This window comes from Lygodium microphyllum, chromosome 23 (assembly GCF_053477565.2).
Source record: "Lygodium microphyllum isolate KBCC chromosome 23, Lygodium_microphyllum_v1.1.10, whole genome shotgun sequence".
Taxonomy (NCBI): Eukaryota; Viridiplantae; Streptophyta; class Polypodiopsida; order Schizaeales; family Lygodiaceae; genus Lygodium; species Lygodium microphyllum.
In genome coordinates this window covers 12,024,905-12,047,193 of record NC_141157.1, presented here as the reverse complement: position 1 = coordinate 12,047,193, position 22,289 = coordinate 12,024,905, and the positions used below count along the sequence as shown (strand labels likewise).

The following is a 22,289-nucleotide window of genomic DNA, read 5'->3' as shown; positions in this document are numbered from 1 at the left end:
CAATGCAATTAAGATGCAACCAATTGGCCCTTTTCCTTGAGGTATCCCACAACATGCACAATCGATTACTATTGCCTACCCTCATATTTGGAGACAACAAAACCGTACCAATGGATGCCACTGCCTCCCTAAGCATAGGCCAATAAACCACCATGGGTCTCCATGGCACCACATGCACCAATTGTCTATCAAAGAAGAGGGGTAGCTTGCCCAAAAGGTCATCTTGATTCACATCCGATGCAAGCACGACCTCATAGAAGCCCCTAGGGCCTACCAAAACCTCTTCGACACAATCAAACCTTAAAATGGAAGTCAACCACCAACGGATCCAAGGTATCACTGGGATCTTACCCATGCAAAAAGGATGACCCCATGGTCATAAAAAGTCGAGAAGGATCGAAGCACTTTCTGTGTGTCAACATGCGCATCCACAATGTCTTGTTCATTGAAATTTGGAAAATTACTTTGATTGTGTTGAACATATTCCCCCAATAAAGAATTAGCAAATTCTAGCAAATGTTCCCAATCCAAATCTGGGGAACCATCAGAGTGATTAGCCGCCTACACATACGAGCACAGCAAAGATTCCAAAGGAATAGGATTCTCAACAAACATCATGGAAATATCTGCATCGTATTTGCTGCATTTCACTACAAGCTGTGCATCAAAGCATGGAACCACTTCCTCAACCATCTCCTCATTGCATGGGACCATCTCATTTTCTGCATCAAAATCCAGCCCCAAAGCATCAACCACTTGGTCTATGAAAGCCACATCGAGCATAGACTTTCAAATGTAACATTTTGGTCTCATAGGCCAATTTGGCCTTTTGCAGGTATTAAAAATAACTTTCTTTGTTTCTTTCTCTCTCTCTCTCTTTGGCTGATCGTCAACAAGGATTCACCCCTAGCTTTGATAACCTGCACAACTGCCTAACAATGCAAGGATCGTGAAGATCTATTTACAACTACCTACTTGACTTAGAGGTTGTGGTTGTGGTGGTATGTTCCACGATTGCAGGACTATTCACATTAGTTCTCCTAAACTATGTGATTACGCAATTGACAATCTGGTTGTCTCATCGGAGCTCAGTTGGACAGGGTGTCCACACAATAAGTTGTTTGCTCTCACACACACACGCGCGCACGCACACACACACACTCTCTCTCTCTCTTTCTTTTTTGTAATAGGTAATTGTATTAATTATGAAAAAAGTAAAAGATGCAAGATTGTTCTATACCATCATGCATAAACTAGATACAACAGACTCAATAGGTGCTCTCCATACAAAAGTCAAATATGGAAAAGATATAAAATCACGGCAATGAAGCCACAGTGGCGGCTCTGACTAACCAAGATGTACTGACACGGATACCTATCATGAGCAATGTACTGACTGACCAATAGTGATTATGTTCCAAGCACAACAGTGAGTTTGTTCCCAACAGGGGGTTGCTCATCAATCAAACAAGCAGGGGGCCTACTTGCTTGGCATTGAGTGGATGTCTTTGATTGCTAGATGGCAAAGACTACTGAAAGAGAAACTAGTGGACATGAGACCGAACTTGACACACAACCAATTGGGCTGACCATAGCAGGCATTGCATCAAAGGGGCAGTACAAGACTCCAAATAAAGACGAAAAGTTTTACTGTAGAGAAAACAGGAGAGCTCGTGAAACTACCACTCCCACAAGTGCCAAGCAATGGACAAAGATGCAAAGGCTAATTGCAACAAACAATTTGGATGACATGCAAGCCCTCATAAGAGATGAGATTGCAACAATATGTATGCCAATGATTGACAAGGTGACAAGTGACAAGTGACATGAATGCATTGCATGAAATATGGGGAAAGGAATTAAATGCTAAAACGGATGCAAACCTGAAAGAATGTATGAAGATGTGGGGCAGCATGCAACAAAAAGTCATGAACGACGTGGATACATGTATGAAGATGTGGGGCAGCATGCAACAAAAAGTCATGAATGACGTGGATACAAAGAAAAAAGACTTGCAGGAGACATTCAAAAGGGAACTAAGTGCTGCTATAGATGCACATAGAAAATCATGCATTAATGGCTGGGATGATGCAAAATACAAAGAAATCAAGGCTGATCTGTAGGTTGATATGACAGATAACTTAAACAAAGTAAGTGATGCTTGGAAAGTAGATACGGATGCATTGAAATTTGATACAAATGCACGTATAGCAACCAAGGATATGGAGATTGCTGAACTGAAAAGGCAATTAGAGGCATGTAAGAAAGAACTAGCGACACACAAGTCAATGATGGATGCACAAGCAGCAATGCTAGTTGCACCGGAATTAAAGAAAGAGGTGGAAAGTTTGAAAAAGGACATGCAAACATGGGTGAATGTGGTAGAGGCAGCTCAGAAGAAAGTAGAAAATGCCGAGCATACAATGAAAGAAAATGCACAATGGATTGAGGTAGTTCAAAGAAACAAAGAGATGCCTCAGAACAAAGTAAAAATGATGAACGCAACATTAGAAGAGGAAGCAAAAAGGAAACTCCATGCATTACGTGTTCATGTGGTGGGGTGGGTTGAAAAGGAACCCCCCTAGAGGATGCTAAAACTCTTGTGCTAAGATGGGTGTGAATGAGACTCGCATTATGGATGCTTGGAGGTGGGTGATCCAAGTGACAAAAGAGGTCGGATCCTCATGCTGAAATTTGAGGATATGGATAATAAGAGGGCCTTCCTCTCAAAAAACGAAAGGCTTTGAAAGGCGAAAAGGTTTATCTCGATGAGGATCTCACACCCGCACAGTTAGAGCATAGAAGGGCTAGCATGCCAACAATGTTGGAGGCATGTAAAGAAGGCAAGTTTGCTGTGTATAGAGATGGCAGAGTAATCATAGCAGAACGAAGTTCACAATGACGGTACACGGCCTGTGAGACGTTAAGGATGTCCCTTTTGGAATTGTAATGGTTCAATGAGACTTGATGCAGGTTATTTTGAGGATACTTTCCATGGGATAGACATAGCTATGTACACAGAGATACACAAAATGTATAAGTTCTAGATTACTAGATGTTGTGTGATACAAATGGGAGAGTGTTTACAAGCCTCAGCCTTGTAGGCCAGGGGGAACCAGAGGGTCAAGTGGAGTGGCTATTCTTTATCGCGTGTGACGGGCGGCTGGACCAGATAAACTGGTAGCTGTGTGGGAAGGGGGGATGGACTGTGGGCTACTAGTGAGGAGAGGATATGGGCATGTGGGGCTTGTCACCTCCTATGGCAAGGGGGGGATGAATTGGGGGGGAGGGGAGGCACGGCACATGTACTGGGTGAAGATTGGGGGGGCTGATTAGTGGGGGGAAAGTGGGGAAGCGGACGAGTATGGGGTGGTGGGATGATCGAACATATGAGGCAGGTGTGAGGGGGGGCGAGTAGCCCCGGAGGGGGGAGGCTGTAAGGTAGGGTCGAAGGGATCCATGGGGGGGCCCATGGGTGATCTCGGGTGGGGTGGGGGCGGTGGGGGTGCAGGCCTGTGATCTTGCTGGGTGGGACCAACCGGGGACGGTGGGCTGTGGGGTGTTCTGATGGGGGCCCGTCGCCCGCCCTTCTGCTCTCTATTGTTGTGGCTGTGTCTAAGGGACTAGATGAGGGCCCCCCTTCCGTCTCCCTCTTTGTCGTCACTAGGCCCGTGTGAAACCGTCAACATCCACTTGTGGTTCTGTCGGCTAAGCCGCCTTGGCTCCAAAACGAGTGCAGTCTACTGCCTGATGCCCAAAGTCATGGCATTACATGCACTACCCAGGTTGCTCTATCACAATAACCTGCTGCCTGAAAGAGTGTCTGCATGCCTCAATCTCAAGAAACTTGGGTATATTCTTTGTATATTTTACAGCCACCTGTACCTTCATGACTCCTGGACCTATCACTGCATCCGTGAAGGAGAGAGAAAGAATTGTGCTGAAAAGCAGTCCAAAGTCCTCCACTAATTGATGATACTCTACCGCCATTCCGGGGAATAGAAGGGTGACTGGGGTGTCTAGGAAACCTGTTGTTGAGCGCGAACTCCTCCACTATGAAGCCACTATACCATGGAACCATGCAAATGACCCCTTTCGTGGAGGCATAAGGTGAGCTATCCACTAGCCCGCGGGCTACATCCGCGGAGGTGAGTCGAACAATGAAGATCCCCTGACCCATGAGAACTACCTCCGCAATCTATGATGTGCCAATGTGTAGCGTGGAGTGAAGCCAATCCCAAAGCTGGGCCTTGGATGGAGAGTGCCCTACGACCTATCCATAGATTGTTGTTTCTTTCAGTTCCATTTCTGTGGCATGGACGGAAAGGAGTTGTTCCTCGATACTTGCGATCCCATGGAGTGATGACTCTACCAGCAGCATCAAAGGCAAGCTAAGCTCAAGGATCGCAGGCACACGGTGATGGCCGAGTCAATTGCTATTGCTGTTTTTGCTTTGTGGGGTGCTACGAGTCATTGGCAATAGAAGGAACTCGAACAATAGGTGCATCTAAGAATTTGTCTTGATGACAAGAATAGTGCAAAGGGAAAAAAGGATGAAACATTTCTGGTGTCTATGAGGTCCACAAGAAACGGTCCTGACATCCTATTTAATCATTGTTGGCCAGAAAGAGAAGAAGATGGCCAACATATCTCCTAACTTACACAATAGATGCCCACTACAAAAATTGGTGCGACACCTGTGGTTGTGTACTGCTTATGATCCATAGCACAAAACATATCATAATGGTTTCAAAGCCTTGGCTTTCACGATACCAACATGCTTGCATGGAACCTCTCAACCTCCAATCTAATTGCACCCACAATATCAGCCTTTGGTATACCGTCACTGTGTTGTAAGAAGTATATGATTGGGGCTGAGAACAATAAGTTTTTTTGAAGGTGATCAATCAACCACACTGCAGTCTGTCCTGACATGGTTGGTGGTGGCAATCCTTGTTGCCCATGCCTTTTCACAACAACGACCTAGGGAGCCTCCACTTGAGCATCATCCAAGGGCACAGGTTGGGCACACCTAAAACATGTTGTTCATCCAGTGCATGGAGTTTAATAGTGGAGCCATTCAAAGCAGCTCATGGTTTTACATCCTACATCAAAGTCCTTTTGAGCCTCCACTTCTAACACGAAGTAGTGTTGCTTCTCTGTAATGGGAAATTGGAAATTAACTCTACCTTGAATCTAAATATGTACATGGAATATTACAAGTTCCTCAAGGGTTTTGAAATTACTTCAAATCCTCTCCATGTTGATTTGTCACTATGTCTTCCATTTGTCAATAATCAAGTTTTTTGGATGCTGATATTTCTGAGGATCAGGTGGAAATGTCTTGTTACACCTTTCTCAAAGAACAATTCCATTGCCAAATGATACTTTTCTGCTTATGTCAACAAATTCAGGTCTTCTCTTGCTACTTTGTGGCAACAAGTTTGGAGAATGGGTCAGATGCTACCTGATTGGATGCTTGTGTTGCTTAGATTCTTGCCAAAAGTGCCTGCTCCCCAGTCTTTGATGCAATTAAGGCCAATTTCAATAATGAGATGTCCACACTAAACCTTTTCTGAAAATATTCTGCACAATGTATTGAATGTTCAACTAAGAATCGATTGCATTAAAGCTTCTGGCCTTCTGGTTAAGAGATGGTTATGATCTGGTTGGATATTCAAAAAACTCTTCATCGTATTTGATGGTCTCATTTGATGTCCACACATAACAACCCTCATTGACATGACCTGCTTTGATGGAGTTGCATGCCTAGCATTCAATGGGAGTTTTTCTAAAGAAATTTCTCTCTCTCTCTCTTAGGTGCATCTGTCCTCTTAACCCATTGCTGCTTGCTTTGGTGACACATTCAATGCTATCTTTGTTGGATAAGCTAGCAGGTCACGTCAATCTTGTCAGTTTTTTACTCTTGCTAGTGGTGAGAAGCTCCTTGGTCAATCCTTGCTAGATGATTTGTTCATGTTTCACAGGGCAAAGAAGGCAAATGCTGATACAGCAATGACCATTTGGGGCTTGTTTGGATTGGGCTCCAGTCTCATGTACTGGAATCTCAGGGTTAACCTTTGCACATACAATTCAAAGTGGCCAACACAATGATGATCAGCATGATCTCTTACTTTCTGGTTTTGCTCCCTTGAACATAGAGGTTTCTGGATGCATTGATGGAGCCAATTTGATTTAGGCTGTGGAAGTCGAGTTCCCATCCAGGCCAGTGGGAAAGACAAGAGAGACATGCATACCTGCTCTCAGCCTCTTGGACCCGCATCTATCCCATTCAAAGTTTGAACTGATTCATGTCAAGACTGCTCACTCTATCCCGACCGCCTCCTGCATCAGTGAGTCTCATTTTGTATCAGAAATAGTATTTAGTCTTCAAGGGCAATTACCCAAGGCCTTAAAGGGTTATAAACATAGGCAAAACCACCTAGGCATTACTATTTCTCATGCCAAGCTATAGTTTTCCATTAAGGTTGTATTGAATTATCCCACAAATCAGAAAGGGGCTATTTCACATCTGATTTTGAAACAGCTCATGACTATTTCAATTCTGCAGGCAGCACAAGCAGGTTTACAGCCAGGCGTGAATATCGGCAGTGATCTCACCGAGTTCCAGTGTCCCAGTTACGTAGGAATCAAACAGGTCGCTGGTCTGAGGATCCTGTGGAAGAGGTCCAATTGCACAGAGGGAAATTGTAGGAGATTTACACAAGCAGAGAGAGTGTTCTGGCAGGCTGAGCAGCAGATCTAGTCCAAACAATCTTACAGCAATAAGTATCACTGCTAATGGTATTAATTTACTCTTTGTTGAGGCAAATGCACAAATGAGATGTAGACAACAAATCAAAGAGGTTGGATGCAGCCAGGGGGATGATGATCCCAAAAGCTTGAAGATAATGAGATATATGTGTCTCTATTTTTGGTAATCACATTGAGGAGGTTGAGAACCATATGCTTGCCCAGGCTAGTGCATTGATGAGTTGCTATGTGGCAGCAAATGCTGCAAATGTGGCTCCTATTCCTCTGAAAAAGGATGCAAGCCCTGTCCCTCACTTGATGCCCCTTGGGTGATTGCTCAGATTGCAGCTTTTTATGTGAGAAATGCAAGTTTTTCTTAAGTGGAAGGTTGAGCAGCATTTTGAAGCTGGCTCATGAAAATGTTGCAGGGGTTGGTTATTCGAGATATGCTTCCAGGGCTCTACAGATTTTCATGAGATTGTGTTTCACACTGAACATGATTTTTTGCAACAGGTTCCTCTTTTGGAAGGCCAGCTTGTTCATGTTGTGCAACAGAGGCCTGTGATCAAATGTTGTGCTTCAGCAGAAGAAACTCTAATCCACCCCTCTTCTTGCTGGCCAAATTTCAATCAAATTCTTCAAAAGTCCAATATGTTTTCAAGAGTAGGCAGCTATCCTCATTACCTTCAGTAAAATGCTACACGTTTCTGTTATACCACGAGTACTGTAAACTTCAAAAAAGAACTCTCCTTCAATTCCTTTACCTCTATAAATTATCCTCTCATTACAGCTTTCTAGAATATTTGACCAAAAAGTTCAGAACTACAAAGAAACATGCCTAGTCAAGACTACAAGCAGCAATAGTCTTGAAAAATGCTCAAAAAAAGACCATGGTTGAACAAACTTTGTTCCAAATTTTGGTCAAGAACAACTTTTCAATTACAAAGTGACATCAGATACATACCCAAGTCAACAAGGTCACACATAGTATATCCCAACTTCTAGGTTCAAGTAAATGGTTTGGGCCTTTGTTGGACGCAGAAATGTACATGATCACCCAACTTACTATGTAAAAGGTCATATAAAGTTCCATTTGGTGTGTATTCAAACACTAGCATCCTTGTAAATGGTTGATCTTCACTACAGTATGACAGAAGCTTCAACACATGTTTATGATCAACTCTAGCCAATCTATCCACCTGAAAAACAACTGAGAATATGTGTTGGCTATAAATCTCTCTCTCTCTCTCTCTCTCTCTCTCTCTCTTCCCACTAATGGGTAATTGTATTAATTATTGAAGAAGTACAAGAGTTACAGATAGACTAAAAAGACAGCAAAGGAACGGAAGAAACTGCTGTATGCCATGAGACTATATCATCCGAGGAGAGAACACATCCATGTTTACACAATGTCAAGTTACCAATGAAGGAGACCTTGTAGTCAAGCAATATGACTTTGCACACCAAAATGGGAATAAAAAATAAAGACATTCTTAGTGTTCTAATTATGTCAACAACCCTAAAAGCGCAAGAAGTGAAACACAATCTTCATGTGTGGTTGCACAAGATCTGAAATTTTAGGCCTGCTAAACACCCAATCACAGGGACACATAATAAGTCACACCCCCAACACCAAATCTTAGACAGGGACCAGATCTCTCTCGCCACCAAACAGGAGCTAAACCTGTGAGAAGAAGCATCCATGCTTGTGGAGAAGAAGCAAGAGCCAATTTGACACATACAAATAGTTTCATCAATTATCCCTCAGCATAGGGATTGTTTCACAGCTTCATTAAGTACACACACAAAAACAAGCAGGTCATTCCTTTCCAAAATAGTTGTTTTAATATTTCCAATATTTACAGTACAAGTTCCACTCATAAAGAGCCATAGATACAAAAGATCGGCCTCACTAGAAGACAATCACCTTGCCCATTGTTTCGGGCTCCCAATGCACACCACATCATACTCGTGCAGATTTCTACCCTATCATAGGACCACCACCATGAGCATTACCAAAATCGACAAGAGCCCCTTAGCTCTTGTGCTGCCATAAGGCTCAATATTTACAATGCTTTTCATATTCATATTTTGAACCCCCATGAAGGGCCTCAACCATTAGAGCCTACATTAGAAGATTTAATTAAGGAGCAGTTGGTTATTCCTTTAGAAACTTGATCTTGGCTATTTGTAGTCTCCTCTCACTTGAGTAGACCAACTTTGGGGACAGCCATCCTTCTGTCCTTTGCTGCAGAAATTGCAAGTTTCAACCATGGAACATGAGTTGACAACATGAATGGAGTATGGACAACAGCCAATCTTTTCCTCTTGGCATGGAGAATCCATTTAGTAGCTTTGTAACTCCATTTAGAGCAAGTGCTGCTGTTTTTTATACGAATATCATAAAAACGCGTCATTATAGCACTATAGGTTGAGACTATTTCTTCTCTTTCAAGATCCTGAGCCTTGTGCGCAGCTCTATATAGCAAAGAAAGTGAATTTCTTACAAATTCATCATTAGAAATCCCTCTGTTTGTGAAAATAATAGTGTAGGATTGCTTGCAACAATGTAGGACAATTGCCTTAGAAAACATTCTACAAAATAGGGTTCAAATGCTTGACTGTCATTTTTAGGTTTGGTAGGCAGAAGTGTTCATTCGCATTTTTTAACACTTTATACTTGGTTGGAGGCTGACATCAAACGTGACAAGATCGTTGCACGCCCATGGATCAGTTGTGCCATGAGAGATCACTGAAATAGAGCCATTTATAACCAATTTCGAGCATACATAACTAAATTAAAGAAATACCAAAAGGTACGCCAAGCTTTAGGGCCAACTAGTATCATGTGTGGTGTAGGAGCACTCTAGCTCCAATTGTGTCAAACCGGCCTTTGGAAGCCCAAAGGGAGGTAAACCACATTTTAGCAAACACTTAATTCAGCTTAAAAGTAAATTCAGCAAGAAAAATATGCTCATAACTGGAGCTAGAATGCTCTTGCAAAACACATTGACACGTGTTGGCCCCAAAGCTTAGCGCTGCTTTCCATATTTTTTTAGATTACCAAAATATGCTCGAAATTGATTACAAATGGTTGTGTTTCAATGATTTCTCATTATATAACTTATCCATGGATATACGATGGCTTGACACCTTCACTGCTAGTCTCCAATCAAATATAGAGTATTCAAAATAGTGAATGAACACTTTCGCTTACCAAACCCTAAAAATGACAACAAGCATTTAAACCCAATTTAACAGAGAATTTGTTGAGATGCCTTGCTTGCATAGTCCCCCTACAATCCCACGTTGTTCCTCTCACAAACAAGGCAGATTTCTTGCAATGAAACTGTGAGAATGTCACTTTCTTTGCAACAAGATTCCCTAGAAAGTACACTAGGCTTGAGATCTCAAAGACGAAGAAAAAATCTTAGCCCATAGTGTTCATAACTTTTTTTTTTTAATTTAGCTCAAAAACAGTAGCATACCTTGTTATATATGGAGTTACACAGTAGCATACCTTTTTTTTTTTAAATTTAACTCAAAAACAGTAGCATACCTTGTTATATATGGAGTTACACAGTTGCCCAATGGAATCCCCATACCAAGAGGAGAAAAATTGGCTGGTGTTCACACTCCATCTATACTATAAGCTCATTCCATCGCTGAAATCTACAATTTTCTGTAGCAAGATTGAGAAGAGTAGATGTCTCTCAACTTAGCTTTTTCCAAATGAGAGAGAAGGAGCCCCAAACAACCAAGATAAGCTTTCCAAATGAGTAACCAACTATTCCTTAGTCATATCACATTTTTTATTAAGGGGTAATTGATGACTTAGTCATTAATCATAAGTGAGTTGCTCACTAAGCGAAACTTTAGCTCAGGGCCTACTTAATAGCTTAAGCGCCCTAAGTGAGCTACTTATTGGGCAAAACTTTCAATGTAACTCAATTCTAAGGTGCAAATACCAAAATCCTTCGTAAAGTTAATTAAAGCATTAAGTTCATTTCTCATTCTAGTAATATACTCCCCTCTTGAAACATTGCAAGAGACCCCAATTGCTCGCAGTTAAGATCCAACACAGCATACTAAATGACCAATATATATTTTCCCACAACCAAGAATACTGTCATTACTACATATATTGTCAATGTACAGTTGTTCATACATGTTTCCAAGTAACCAAGCACGTTGTTGTTACTCTATGTACTATCAATGTATAATTATCCATACATGTTTCAATGTAAGCCTCTAGATATGTGAGCATATCTGTACTAAGCAAGTAGAGGCACTACTCCTCTCTTAAGCATTATGTAATACTCTAGATTTAGGCTCTATTGAGCTTAGAATGGACTCAAGTCGGTTCCAACTGAAAAGCATCAAGGTAAAGTTGTAACAAACGAGGTGATTCTACAAAATCATCCTTCTCCATCCATTTTACATTAAGATGTGCATAGTTATGAAACTTCACCAAATAGCAACATGAAACTTTACCCTTGACCTTCCTTTTTTTATGTGCCAATATTTGCTCAAAAACCAAGATTTCATTAAGTTCCTCAACCTCTGACTACATCTTATCATTGATATTGTCAGGCACATCACTATGGAAAGGCCTAAGAAGGCTCATATAAAAAGCATTGTGAATCTTCCAATGACCAAGTAGCTTCAACCTGTAAGCCACCTCATTGATCCTTTGCAACACTTGGAAAGGCCCATAATACCTCATGCTGAGTTTAGGCAAAAGATGCTCCCTTCATTTTCTTTAGCCTATCCTTTTCAAAGCGTAACAAGATCTAATCACCCTCTGTAAATGCCAAAGCTCTACGATAACAATCAACTGTTTTTTCTTGTTTTGCTCGAGTCTTTTGGAGATTTATTTTTACTTTAGCATAAGCTCCATCCAAACTCTCGACATACTTGTTGGCCTCAAAGATATTATCTTTTGTATGCAAAATGGGTGCTTTCTTTCCCTCTTCCACAATTTCAAAGGGTGCCTTCCCAATGGAACTATGCACTATGTTGTTATAAGTAGATTCCACAAGAGGCAAAAACTATTCCCATTTCATTTTATGCTCAGATACATAGCATTTCAAAAGATCTGAAACACTAGCATTTGCATCTTCAGACTACCCATCTGTTTGTGGATAAAAAGAAAATGAGAACTTTAGGATGGTACCCATATTCTCAAAAATGCTTCTTCAAAAGACACTCGTCATGTGAGGATCTATCACTCACAATAGACTGTGGTATGCCATGATATTTAAAGATATCTGCATAAACAATCTTGCCATGTGGTCCACAATTATCTTTTTCCTCACCTGAATGAAATAAGCTTATTTGCTAAACTTACAAATAATCGTTCATATGCCATCATTCCCTATAGATATCCTAAGAAGATCAAAGATAAAATTCATGGCTATGCCATTCCATGGTCTATCAAGAATAGGCAAGGCCTACAATAGATCCAATGCCTTGTGTGGATCAAAATTGACCTTTTGATATACAATGCATATGCGCACAAAGTGATCTACATCACGTCTCAAAGCTAGCCAATAAAAGAAAGTCTTGACTATTTTCAGTGTAACATCAGTGCCGCGATGCCCTGCATACGGAAGTGCATGACTTTCAACCATAACCTTGGCCCTTAACTGCTTTGTAACACATAATCGACCATGCATCATAATAAAGCCCTCTCTAAAAGTATAGTGCTCATGGTACTAGCCATTGTGAGATGGAAGGATCGAGGTGCAGCTGTGAGTTCAGTAGACAGTGTGATAGTGAGAGACAGAGTGAAGCACGACACCCAAGAGAATAGACTGAAAGAGTGTATCCAGAAAGTACAAAGTAGAACCCTTAAACTGAGGGTTGTAGAGGGTGTTCACACCCGACACGCACTAAGTGCCCATAAGTGTGTAACATAAGCACATAAGCACATACAACAATAAGACTATAAGTCTGGGGGAAAAAACCTCTCCTACCGAGAGTAAAAAGTGCCCCAGTGTCCTACTGATCACCGACACTCCCATATGAGCGTAGGCGTAAGTGAGGCATGAGTCAAATATCCAACAAACCCCCTTGGAGTGAAGAGTGATCAAGAGTATAAGGATCATCCGCCACCAAAGGATATCAAATTTAAAGCATCGCGAAATGCTTCAAATTTGTCACGAGGAAGAGCTTTGGTGAAGATGTCTGCCACATTACTAGTGGTAGGACAATAGACAAGACTGATATCACCTGAATGTAGCCTCTCTCTGACAAAGTGATAATGGATCTCAATGTGTTTCGTGCGGGCATGAAACACTGGGTTCCGTGCCACTGCAATGGCACTCTGACTGTCAGTGAACAAAGGAGTAGGCTCCGTAACAAATACATCCACATCAGCTAGCAAGCGTCTAAGCCATACGCATTCAACTATGGTAGTGAAAGCTGCCTTGTATTCAGCTTCACATGACGATGTGGCAACAGTGGATTGTTTCTTGCTAAGCCAAGAAATGGTAGTGAAAGCTGCCTTGTATTCAGCTTTACATGACGATGTGGCAACAGTGGATTGTTTCTTGCTAAGCCAAGAAATGCAAGAAGAGCCAAGAAAGAAACAATTGCCACTAGTGGAGTGACGTGTATCATAATCACCAGCCCAATCTGAATCACTGTAAGCATGTAACTGCAGTGGTCTCCCCTTGGCATAAAGCAACCCAAGAGATCGAGTACCCTGCAAGTAACGAAAAACACGCTTGACAGCTTGCCAATGTGACATACATGGCTGATGCATATACCTGCTCAAAGCTGAAACTACAAACTGTATGTCCGGCCTAGTGTTGCATAGATAGATAAGACATCCAACTGCAGGAGCATATGTATGTATATCAAACAAATCACTGTCATCATGTAATGACAGTTTTAGTCCAGGTTCCATGGGGGTACAAACTGGCTTGCAATCCTGTAAGCCAAACTTCTCAAGAAGCTGCCCAATATACCTTGACTGTGATAGCCCAATACCTCGAGCATCATGTATGAACTGGATGCCCAAGTAGTAATGCAAAACTCCCAAGTCAGACATGTCAAAAGTTTGCTGCAAATTTTGTTTGGATGCTGAAATCTGATCAGCATGTGTTCCAGTGAGCAAAAGGTCATCAACATAAAGACATATAATCAGCATAGATCTCCCTTCTTTACATACATAAAGGGTAGACTCAGATGAGCTGTTTAGAAACCCTTGACCAAGCAAGAAAGCATCTATTTTTGCATACCAAGCTCTAGGAGCTTGTTTCAAACCATATAGTGCCTTTTTGAGCTTGCATACCAAATGTTCTGAGCCTTCAACTGCAAAACCAATGGGCTGCTGTACATAAACTTCCTCCTGAAGTTCTCCATGTAAAAATGCAGTCTTGATATCTAGCTGATGCACTGTCCAACCATAATATGCAGCCAAAGCAATCATAGACCTGATGGTCGTCATACGGGAAGTAGGAGCAAATGTCTCCTCATAATCAATGCCCTTTTTCTGTGCGTAGCCTTTAGCTACAAGCTGTGCCTTGTATTTATCAATGGATCCATCCGCTTTCCTTTTCAGTTTTTGTAGACCCATTTCGTTCCAATGGCTTTCTTCCCAAATGGCAAGGACACCAAATCCCAAGTTTGATTCTTAGTAATAGAATCTAATTCAGCTTGCATTGCTGCCATCCAATGCACACTGTGTTGTGCATCCTCAAAACATTCAGGCTCTTCATTATCAAAAGTACTTGCTGCCATAACAAACTCTATGGTATGTGCTGAATCATGCAAAGAAGTTTGCCTTCTAGTACGACCAGCCATGGGTGCATCCAAAGGACTATCTTGTATAGTCTGCAAATACCATCTAGGTAATTGTCTAGCTTCCTGACTGTGTGCAAGCTCTTGCTGAATTTCAGTTTCAGAATTATGCTGAATATTCCGATCAGCCAATGGCTGAATTTCTGCACTTTCCATAGGAGCAGCTGGCTGAACATTAGGTTCATTTTCTGAAGCTCCAGCTGAATCACCAAAAGTAATGGGCAGCAGCCCTTCAAAAACATCACGGGCAACCTGATATGTGTCCAAACCAGCCAAGGATAATTCTGATTTTTCATCAAAAACAACATCCCTGCTGACAAAAACCTTCTTTGTAACGGGATCATAGAGTCTGTAGCCTTTGCTCTCATTGCTATATCCCATAAAAATGCACTTAACAGCCTTGTTGTCCAACTTTTTTCTAAGTACCTATGGAATATGGGCATAGGCAAGACACCCAAAGGTAGGAAAGTGACCAACAGAAGGTTTACAGCTGTTCCAAGCCTCAAAAGGTGTGATGGCCTTCAAGGCTTTGGTAGGGCATCTGTTCAAAATATGGCAAGCACACATGACTGCTTCCATCCAAAAACTGAGGCAAGCTCTTTGCCTTCTGCATACATCTGGCCATCTCCATGAGTGACCGATTCTTCCTCTCTACTACCCCATTCTACTGTGGAGTATAGGCAGTAGTGTACTGATGGACTATGCCTTTCTGCTTCAAAAAAGAATTCAGCATAGAGGACATGTATTCCCCCCCTCAGTCCGAACGGAGAGTCTTAATTTTGCATCTAGATTGATTTTCAACAAGTGCACTGAAAGCCAAAAATGCATCATACACTTCTGACTTCTTTTTCAAACAGTAGACCCAGCAAAAATGTATAAAGTCATCAATGAATGTCACAAAATAGTAACAACCGCCCAATGACATTGTTTGCATAGGCCCACAAACATCTGAATGCACCAACTGCAATCTGGTTGTTGCTTTGAAAGTAACATCACGAGGAAATGAGAAACGATGCATTTTCCCCAAAATGCATCCCTCGCATAAGTGCTCAGGAGGTCTCTCCAAGAGAGGTAAGCCATCCAGCATCTGAGTATGCTGCAAAAGCATCAAGCTGCCAAAGTTTACATGCCCCAAACAAGCATGCCATAACTCCACCTGTATCATAACAGGAGTAAGAGTGGATGTCAAATATGCCGACTGATCTACTGAAAGAGCATCCAACTCATATAAACCATGACACAAAGATCCTGTCAAGACCAAAGTCATGCATTCTTTATCTCTAACCATGCAACGGTCATCATCAAATGTGACCTGCAAACCACAACGTGCCAAAGAAGAAATAGAAAGCAAATTCTTCTTGATTCCAGGCACAAACAAAGCATCCTGTAGGCGGAGAATAGAGCCATCAATGGCTGTGAGCTGAATCTCCCCAATACCACGAACAGGTTATGATGCATTATTGGCACATTGTACAGATTTCCCAACGGGAGGTGCACTAACTGAAGCAAACAGATCTCTGCAAGATGTAATATGTCTAGAAGCACCACTGTCAAAGAACCAAGTGTCAGCATCCTCTGTAGAGCTAAGTGCTCTATCGGCCTAAGAGATGTCATAACTGCAAGTGTAAAAACAATAGTCCCTGTCCACAACAAAGGACGTGGACTCACTAGCAATGGAAGGAGTAGTAGAAACAGACATTCCTGACTCCTCCTTCTTCTCTTTGGCAATGCGCTTCCTGCACTTAGTGATATAGTGGCCTGGCTTCTTACAATAATGACATTTTCCTTTTTTAGCTTGCGTCCCCCCTTGTGTCTGATTCTGCGATGTGCCTGAAGTGCCAGAACTCTGTGGAGCATTTTTCACCTTGCTGTTTTTGCCTTTCTGTCTTGCCACAAAAGCCTGCTCAGAGACTATAGCATCCACACCACTATTTTTCCTTGTTTGCTCCTCCTCTAGAAGCAAACTAACCAGCTGAATAAAAGTAAGTGGGTGCTCGGCAATCCTCATGGTGAGGTTCAATGCAGTATGAAAAGACAAGTACAAAGGAGGTAAGGTTCAAGGTGGTGGATATCAACTGTGTATCCGAAAAATACTCATCTACATTCATGAGCTGCTCCCTCAAGTCCTGAATCTTATTCAAGTGATCCTGCATAGAATCACCCTCATTCATCTTCAAAGTCTCCAACTCTTTCTTCAAGAAAGAGATGCGAGTCTCATTCTTTCCTACAAACATATGCTCCAAAGTCAACCATGCATCTCGTGAAGAAGATGCTGAACGAATGTGAGGGATGATAGACCACTGAACTGCCAGAGCAATCAACAACAAGGCCTGCGCATCACGTGTATCCCAAGCTTTTTGAGCTGCAGTTCTTGGAGGAAGTGGCTGAGGTGGAGCGGGCTGAGGTCCCCGTTGTCCACGTGTGCCATGAGGAGGAGGAGTAACGGGAGCTACAACTCCCAGTCGAGTTTCCTCTCCACTGACATAATCCCATAAATTCTTGGCCACTAATACATTCTTCATCATGAATGACCATAGCGAGTAATTATTTCCGTCCAATCTGTCTTCCTTGGATACATACGTAAAGACATCACCTCCCTGATTTGCCATGATGACAAATTTCCAAAGACAAATGAGCAATGTCAAAGCAGTAAGGACTGGAAATCTGCAAATTTCCAGAAATTGCAGCAAACACACTTCTGCAATTAATGTGCAAGGGCGTACTCTGTCAAAAACTGTCTCTTAATGCACGCTTCCCAAGGTGCAAACAGTGCTCAGCAACACTGTAATATCAAAATCCCCAAAATTTCTACCAAAATGTCTGTCAAAACAGTCTTTCTGTGACTGTAACAGCAATTCATATGCAACTGTCCTCAAAATACACAAAAGCCCCAAAATTTTTTATGAACCAGTCCAAAAATTTGCATCAAATTTATCCCACACCTATATCTTGTATGCTGTGCCTGCTGCGTATGAACCTCCTCTTCCAGAACTTTGTTCTGGACTAAAATAAAAAAATTTGTTAAAAAATACCTGACGTGGATTGCAGGCGGACGGGGCAGTGTGGCAGGTCGCTGGTCAAACGGAAGTCGTCGGGATGTTGGAGCAGGCGAACAGGACGCAGGTTGCTGACGTGGACTGCAGGCTGACGGTCGCTGGTCAAACGGTGTCAGGCGGGCTGCTAACGTGCCACGAGAGGCGGCCACCAGCAGGTGGCACTTTAGATAGACAGGCGGGCTTCAGGCAGGCAGCGCAGGAAACAGGTGGCCCTGGAGACAGGTCGCGCTGGTGACAGGCTGCACAGGAAACAGGTGGCCCTGGAGACAGGTCGCGCTAGTGACAGGCGGCGCCCAGACCTGACTAGCTGGAGCTGCACGCTGGCGGGAGAGTCTGCACACTAACAGACTGACGGGCACAGGGGCACGTCTGGCTGAGATAGCGGCATCTGCAGGTGCAACAGCAGTACGCAAGTACAGGGTGAAAGTGACTGGGGCTTGCAAACAGGATTAGACGGTGCTGGCGGGCAGACGAGCTACAAGTCGACTGGGCAGAGCTGGCGAGGGCTACAGACAGCAGACAGAAGATTGCTCTGATACCAAATGTGAGATGGAAGGATCGAGGTGCAGCTGTGAGTTCAGTAGACAGTGTGATAGTGAGAGACAGAGTGAAGCACGACACCCAAGAGAATAGACTGAAAGAGTGTATCCAAAAAGTACAAAGTACAACCCTTAAACTTAGGGTTGTAGGGGGTGTTCACACCCGACACACACTAAGTGCCCATAAGTGTGTAACATAAGCATATAAGCACATACGACAATAAGACTATAAGTCTGGGGGAAAAAAACTCTCCTACCGAGAGTAAAAGTGCCCCAGTGTCCTGCTGATCACCGACACTCCCATATGAGCGTAGGCGTAAGTGAGGCGTGAGTCAAATACCTAACAGCCATATGATAACACATCATAGACTCTAGCAAAGTTCTCATCCTCTAGATATTGTCTTAATCTAATTTGACTCATGATGAGATGCTATAGACACTGCTGAAACATGTGGTTTCCTAGACAATACTTTGGCCACAACATTCTTTTTACTCTCCACGTGCACTATTTTGAAAGTGAAACATGGATAGACAGTTGACCCATCGCATATGCTTCTCAAACAGCTTAGTTTAAGTAAGAAAATATTGCAAAGTTTGATGATCTGTTTGTAAAACAAAATCAACCCCTAGTCGATAGTGTTTCCAAGTGGAAAGAGTATGAATTATTGCAAGCAATTCTTTCTCATAAACTTGCAATTATTTCTCAACTCCCTGTAAAATTCTACTCTCATATGCCACAACATGGCCTTCTTGGACTAGAACTGCACCAATGTTGTTCCCACATTCATCATACTGAACAAAAAAACCTTTTCAGAGATCTAGCAAGATCAACACTGGATCCGAAGTAAGCTTTTCTTTCAGCTTATTTATCAGCCCATGTAAACATAACTCCCTTCTTCTACAATGCATGAAGGGGTAGAGCAATTTCAGCAAAGTGGCATATGAACCTTCTATAGTATATACACAGCCCCAAAAAGCTATGTACATTATGCAAGGTTCTCAAATGAGGTAGCTGCATATTGCTTTCACTTTTGCAAGATCCATTCTAACAACATCTTTTGAGACAATATACCCTAAGAAGTAAATCTCTGACAAGAAGAATTTACTCTTTTTTGCATTAATAACCAGCTTGTGTTTTCTAAGTTCCTTAAACAAAATAGTCAAATGCATCTGGTGTTCTGTCTCACTCTTTGAAAAGACTATAATGTCATCAAAGACTGTGCCAATGAAAAAACTATAGGGTAGAAAATTTCGACCCATCATGCAATTAAACGTCACAAGTGCATTTGTATGCCCAAATGGCATGACCAAGAACTCATATGATCCAAAAGTGGTCCTAAAAGCTATCGTGTCCACATCTTCTAACCTTATACATATCTAATGATACCCACTTTTAAGGTCTATTCTACTAAAGATTGCACTTCCCTCTAACCAATCAAGGATATCATCAATCCTCAGTAATGCCCAACTTGGCTGCCAATTCTAGGGAAATGAAGTTGGCACGAGCTCTTGCATCAAAGAAAACTAAAGCACGCCGATCCCTCACTTTGCCCCATGCATGGCATAGCTCTAAAGCATCCATGTTCGCTTGCTCACTAACAAGATTGGATACCAATCCTGCAGAAGTTTTATGCGTCCTGCCTTTCTGATCATTATTGTTATCTACATGGTTTTTATACTTACGTTCTAGGCATTCACATGCTAAATGCCCCTCTTGTTCACAAAAACAGCATTTGTTTGCATCATACAATTCCTTTCTCTCAATAACTTTCTTAGCACTAGCAAATGACCTTTGGCTTGTCTGCCCTTTTGAAAGAATGACTTTGACTAATTTTCAACATCTTGACCCTTTCTTGAGGATTTAAACTTGCTACCCAAAATTTCACTCTTGCTGTCCTTATTTTCGGCGTCCTTTGAAGTATATTTGTTCACCCTTTAATTCTATGACATATCCTTTCATCAATGCATATGCCATATTTGCATTTACAATCAACTATGCCATGCTGGTCACTTTTGTCTTGGTACAATAGTCATGGATTTCTTTGGGTGGACCAACAATAGGTCTCTATTTGCTCAACCATCGTGACCACACAAAAAGAGCTAGCTGACAACAAAGCTGCCCAAACTTTATTTGTGTACTCTTCCAAATCAGCACATTGAATTTGCATCCAATTTGTGCCAAGCTATTGTCACATCCACTTCAAAAGTGTTTATGAGCCATTGAGAAGAGAAAACCTATTTGAATTGCACCCATATTGTTGATGCCTTGCCTTGCATCAAAAGGGTTGTCAAGTACTAAAGTGCATTTCCTTTTTAAAAAGTGGTTGTCTTGCACACGGCCAACATTGGTGGGTGCATTGGCATCCATAGCCTAAAACACTGATCCATCCCCAAAATAACCTGGATGTGTAGATAGTGGAGGAATTGTTTGCTTTCCATGAGGAATATGTTGCACATTATTCCCTAATGGATGATCATGTGGCCGAACTCGAGCCCCCTACACGTTCAACACTACAAGTGTGTGTATATACAATACGTTTAGCTGAAAAGTTTGCCCATAAGGCTATTCGAATGTGAAGCAACCTTTTTCCCTTTAACATCACGAACTAACTGCAAATTGAGGTTGCTGAATTAACCATTGCAAGTTCATAACAACACTTGCTAATTGTGCCATAAATATTGTATTTTCTCCCTGAGTACCTTGGACTTGTGGAATTACATATGATTATCACATTTGTTTCCCCTATCCTAAAGAATTTTCGAGACTGAAAACCATGTGTTGAGTGCCTTTCAAGAGGGGATTCCTATTCCTCACTCCTAGTACCACTGTTGTGTGACATTTTTTACCATTTGCCCCTTGCTGTACACTGTTTTCAGTGAGTACAAACGTTGTTCTAACTGAATAACAGCAAACCAAAATGCATGTGTTTGCCAACTCACCTCCTTTAAAAAGTTGGTGATGTTCTAGAAACAGAACCATGAAACTGGCCTTTGGAAGCCCAAAGGGAAGTAAACCACATTCTAGCAAACACTTAATTCAGCTTAACAGTAAATTTAATAAGAAAACTCCACACACAACTAGAGCTAGAGTGCTCTTGCACCACAAATTGGCACTTATTGGCCCCAAAGCTTGGCGCCCCTTTCGGTATTTCTTTAGATTACTAAAATATGCTCAAAATTGATTACAAATGACCATAATTCAATGATTTCTTGTTACATAACTAATCCATGGGTACACAATGGCCTTGGCACCTTCAATATTGGTCTCTAACCAAATGTAGAGTGTTCAAAACTATGAATGAACACTTCAACCTACCAAACCCTAAAAATAACAACAAGCATTTGAACCCAATTTTATGGAACATTTGTTGAGATAACTCTCCTACATAGTCCTCGTGTTGTTCCACATTGTTCCTCTCACAAACAAGGGAATTCCTCATAATGAAACTATGAGAATGTCGCTTCCTTCATGACAAAATTGCACAAAAAGTGCACTATCCTTGAGATCTCGAAGAAAAAGAAAGAATCTCAACTCATAGTGCTGTCATAATCTGCTTTTGGGATATTTAGCTCAAAAACAACAGCATACCTTGTTGTATATGAAGTAATGAGGCCGGCCAATAGAATCCCTATCCCGAGAGGAAAAAAATTGGCTACTATCCACACTCCATCTATGTTGTAAGCTCATTCCATAGCTGAAATTTGTAACTTTTTGCAAAAAAGTGAAAAATAGTTGTCTCCAAACTGGGATTTTTCCAAATGAGAGAGAAGAACCCCAAATAGCCAAGATAAGCTTTCTAAATGAGTAACCAACTACTCCATAATCATATCAAAAAAAATTTAAAGGGTTAGGTGAGCTACTCACTAGGCAAAACTTTAGCTCAAGGCTTGCTTAATAATTTAAGTGCCCTAAGTAAGTTGCTTAGTAAGTGAAACTTTTAATGTAACTCAATTCTAAGGTACAAACTTTCTGTTTAATGAAAGTTTCATGTTGCACCTTGTTCCTTTAGCCCTAGCCATATACCACATAGTCTACACACTTGTCCACCGCATGCCCCGGTGTCAAATTTTTCATTGCCAAAGCAATGCCCACCATGCCAAGAGCTAGGGATACCAGAATTTAAGTTCATTT

General features: G+C 41.8%; 1 protein-coding gene across 6 annotated transcripts in view; it reads right to left on the bottom strand.

Moving 5' to 3' along the window:
- The window catches only part of LOC148015886 (putative LRR receptor-like serine/threonine-protein kinase At1g63430), a 143,824-nt gene that overhangs the window by 36,016 nt on the left and 85,519 nt on the right, over positions 1-22,289 (bottom strand). For all 6 annotated transcript variants that reach the window (XM_087664429.1, XM_087664424.1, XM_087664426.1 and 3 more), the window contains one exon: positions 7,820-7,952. In XM_087664429.1, the coding sequence (XP_087520555.1) occupies positions 7,820-7,952 (133 nt within the window). The remainder of the gene's footprint in view (positions 1-7,819; positions 7,953-22,289) is intronic.